General features: G+C 38.3%; 1 protein-coding gene across 2 annotated transcripts in view; it reads left to right on the plus strand.

The window, feature by feature from the left end:
- Positions 1 to 1,252: 1,252 nt before the first annotated feature.
- syngr1b (synaptogyrin 1b) overlaps positions 1,253 to 4,133 on the plus strand; it is a 33,385-nt gene continuing 30,504 nt past the window's right edge. The window contains exon 1 of one of the 2 annotated variants that reach the window (XM_014015507.1): positions 1,253 to 1,716. In XM_014015507.1, the coding sequence (XP_013870961.1) occupies positions 1,615 to 1,716 (102 nt within the window). In that variant the 5' untranslated portion in view covers positions 1,253 to 1,614. The remainder of the gene's footprint in view (positions 1,717 to 4,133) is intronic. The other variant, XM_014015506.1, reaches the window with a different exon arrangement.

Consider the following 4,133-nt stretch of genomic DNA (forward strand, 5'->3'; position numbering starts at 1 on the left):
AATGCAAGCGACTGAAAGTTTACAAACAAACACACACACCACAGCTCTGCACACTTTGTGCTTCTGTGAAACACAAATACACAAACTTCAGATCAACATTTAGCTCATTTATACACAGTCACAGTTCATAACAAGCACTGGGTGATACGCTCTCGCACACTTACAGACAGAACATGCTGCAGTCCCACTAGAGTGTGGTCTAATGAGCCAGTGTGATGCATAGGAAGCTTCTYACTGGAATGTCAATGAGGGCCTATTAGCAACAAATAAGCTCAGAATATTGCTACCAGCCCGGCTGACATTTTCAAAGGAGGACGTGAGCAGCTGTTTTAAGTAGCTTCCTGTAGAAGAGGATAGAAGTACATCCTGGTACACCGCTCCTGGTTCACTGACCTGCAACAGTACGCCGCTTCATTTATGGATGGTTTCACTTGGTCGATACGTCGGCGGCCACTGATGCTTACACATATTTAATGATGATTGCTCAGATTATTTAATGTTTAGCACTTTATAAAACTTATTTTAGTGAACTATAACTTTATTAGATGGGTCTATACAAACTGGTTCTGTTTTGTAGGCTGATTAAAAGCTAAAGAGTCTCTATAACAGGGCTTCTTAACCTTTTTGACCTCGGGGCTCAATTTGTTCAACYTGACAAAAGACCCRGTCACACATTACCATACGTATCAAAATRATAATTATTYTAAATMTTSGTTTWATTTATATTGTGTTTGCATTATAACTAAATAAAATACACTTACAGTCTAAAAGTAAAACTCCTGTCAAATAATCACAAGACATGACAAACATTTTTTTTAATTGTAACCTGCCCATAACAATTATTTGAACAAATACAACAGTCAGTCAACAGACCACTCAGGCTTATCAANAGATAGATATGTGTATATATGTATGTATACTTTCTTACTGAGATATACCTGTGACCCAGTTCAGACTATTTACGGTAGCCTGTACAATAATGAAGAAATAGCAGATTGTTACATTTAGTGTAGAAACAAATAACAGTTATAATAAAGAGTATTATATAGTATAATCAACAGCAGCAGGATAAACAAAGGAAAAAGGGAATTTAAACGTTTTCACATTGATTACATTGAAAGAAGTTAATTTGGTTTAGTTTGGTTAAGTTATAAAAAAATCTTCACTATCGCGCGCGTCTCACGTTTGCGCGCGTGGCATTCAGTCTCGCGCGCAGGTCTTACGTTCGCGCGCGTCATTCGGAGGCGTGACGACGGAGGCGCGCTCTCGTGGTTTGCACGGGTACAGCATCCAGCTGAAAGAGAGGGAGAGAGAAACATCATCGAAAACACACAGCTCACCCCTCCGTCCTGACATTTGGGGAGGTTAATTTTAACACAACGAGCAAGAACAGGGTGTCTGAGGTGGTGCGTCAGTCGGGGGGAGCCTCTGTGTGCGCGCGTGTGGTGTCAGACGCGCATCCATCAGTGCGGAGGCAGGATAAGAAGAAGCTGAGTTTATTTATTTATTTTGTGTGTGTGTCCGGTGCTCTACACGCCCTGTGCCTTTGAAGCAGCTGTGGGGAGAGAGAGGTGGATCTGAAAGGCGGACCGTCCAGCAGAGAGGAGGAGGACAATGGAGGGGATGCAGGCGTATGGAGCGGGGAAAGCCGGAGGAGCCTTCGACCCCGTCACCTTCCTCCAGCAGCCCCAGACCATTCTCCGCATAGTGTCTTGGGTAAGAACCGCTCTCAACTACAGCACGTAGAAATAGAAATAGGCGTGTTTGCTGTTGCGTTGCAACAATATTAAAAGGACATTTTTACTCCTGCAGGCCTCAAGTGTTTATTGTTCTTGTAAAAGCGACCCTTTAAATCATAGAGATTGCATCAAACGTTTATCTTCTATTATTTCTTTATTTGATACATGTTTATATAAGTGGGGGCAGAGTCTGCAGGCCTGTCAAAGCCATGGTTTCACAATGATGTAATTGTTTTGAGCAGAGGGAAAATAAGGCATTCAGGGAAGATTTAGTAATCATTTCTTTATACTGCCACYTCTCCAGGCCTAATGAGAGAAAAAGCAACAGTTGGGAAACTTTGCGGGGACAGTTTAAAATGACCAACAAGCCTCAAGTTTACTCAAGTTTCACTTTTTAGAGACACAGAGAYGCTCCAGTTTCATTTTAATATTAAAAAAAATAATCAACCCAAATCATAGCAGCTCCCTCCTTCTGCATTTTCCTCAATTTTATAAACAAAATAGACAGAAAGTTTCATCATATCAGTTTAGAATCCTTACTATAAAAGTTAGCCATGGAAATATACTGCCCACCAAACCAAATTACGTTATTACAATGGAAAAAATGTTCTTTTAAATAGAATAGAATAGAATAGAATAGAATAGAATAGAATAGAATAGAATAGAATAGAATTCAGGTGTCACAGTAGCATCAGTAGGCTANGTTTCCATTCTCTGCAGGGTTCTAAGGTTCTTCTTCTACGTATTAAAAAAGTTGTTAAACATCTGAGTGGTGCACTACTGCTACTAGTGGTGAGAAAGTGTATTGCACCTTATTCAGTCCCGTGGCCCTCTGCGGACCAAAGTTAAAAAAAACTGTTGTTCTTTTGTGGCCCTCGTGGTGGCGCTTGCGGCTCACAATTGGGCCACGGCCCATAGGTTAAGAATCTCTGCACATGGTATTAATGTGTTTTGGAGGCGCTTACAGAGATTTATGTAATATAATTTCTGAAATTTCAATAACACAAAAATGTAAGCATCTAACGCCATCTAAACACATTTTAAACATCTAACTGTGGGTAATCAGTAATTGTTTGGTTAAAAGTTTTAAGACAATGTTAGGTCAATTGAAATTAATAGTTTTAACAGTCAATTCTGTTCAATTTTAAAGATTTTATGTGTTATTATATCATAGCACATGTTTATTTGTGTGCTTTACTCTTCACTGCAGAGACTCACAATCATTGTGAATAACATCTTTTTCTCTTTTTTTTTCCTCTTTTTTTTAGTTTTGCATGAACATTTACACAAGTAGAAAGCATCACAAAGAAGTTATGGTACTGAGAAGCCCTGCACTGTTGTTGCACTGTGTGTTTGCTTGTTAAGTACCTGTTCTAGTGGCTTTCCAGAATCCTGCTGTATTAATTATCGACATTCCTGTCACCTCAAAACCCCAATACTGCTGAAGCGGCAAGACCACAACAAACACAGGCACACACTTGGCTTTCATCCAGTATTTTTCACCAACCTGTTCAGTACTTTATTGACCCGTAAATCTTACAGGCAAAACTGAGCTAACAGTAAGTTTTGGAGAAATTAATGTGTGCAATTTCATGTGTAAGGATTATTTGAGTCACCTGTATTTGCAGTGCATGTTTTTGGTCGGAAACATTTGGAACAACAGAAGAGGGAAACCTTAAACAGCAGTGACATCCAGAGATAACAGAGTCGGGTTAATGACATGKTTCATTCCCTCATAAAGATGAGCATTAATAATGCAGATTGGCCACCTCTGCATCAGCATTAATTTTCACATTAGGCTGTTTAGCACTTCAGTGAATCCAAGCATATAAGATCTAGGTATGGCAATGAAAAARAAGTTTAAAAGGAGTCTCTTTATCAGTGGTGGATGCTTTTATTATATTTAAAAATGCACATAAGTGTATGATAAAAGAGGAATTTATTTGGATGATGAAATAAATATTGCAGCTTTTCATACCCCCCACCCCGTTAGTTTTTTTTTTAATACAAGCCACTGTTAAGAAATGATTTACTCTACATGCATRAAAAAGATACAGTTAGATCACAGGTAAATGTTTAAATGTGACCCATCATATCAAAATGAGCATTAAGTCAAATTTGGTCAAAATGACTTCGTCACATTTTCAGATTCCTGCTTTAAAAGCTACATTTTGATACCTGGATCATTTTGATATCATACGTGGATCCAGAGATATGACCTAACTTGTCTTGTTGGTTACAATAATACAATAATATTTTGGTCTGAATCCTAATTTTATGTAATTTTAAGGAGGAATTTTTAATGGCATTATAAAGAAGAAACTTCAAATAGTATTTGAACATTGAGGTTCCCAAACATTTCTAGCTCACAGGGAATACCTCAAAATTTTAAGT

The sequence above is a fragment of the Austrofundulus limnaeus genome, unplaced genomic scaffold (assembly GCF_001266775.1).
Source record: "Austrofundulus limnaeus strain Quisiro unplaced genomic scaffold, Austrofundulus_limnaeus-1.0 Scaffold130, whole genome shotgun sequence".
Classification (NCBI taxonomy): Eukaryota; Metazoa; Chordata; class Actinopteri; order Cyprinodontiformes; family Rivulidae; genus Austrofundulus; species Austrofundulus limnaeus.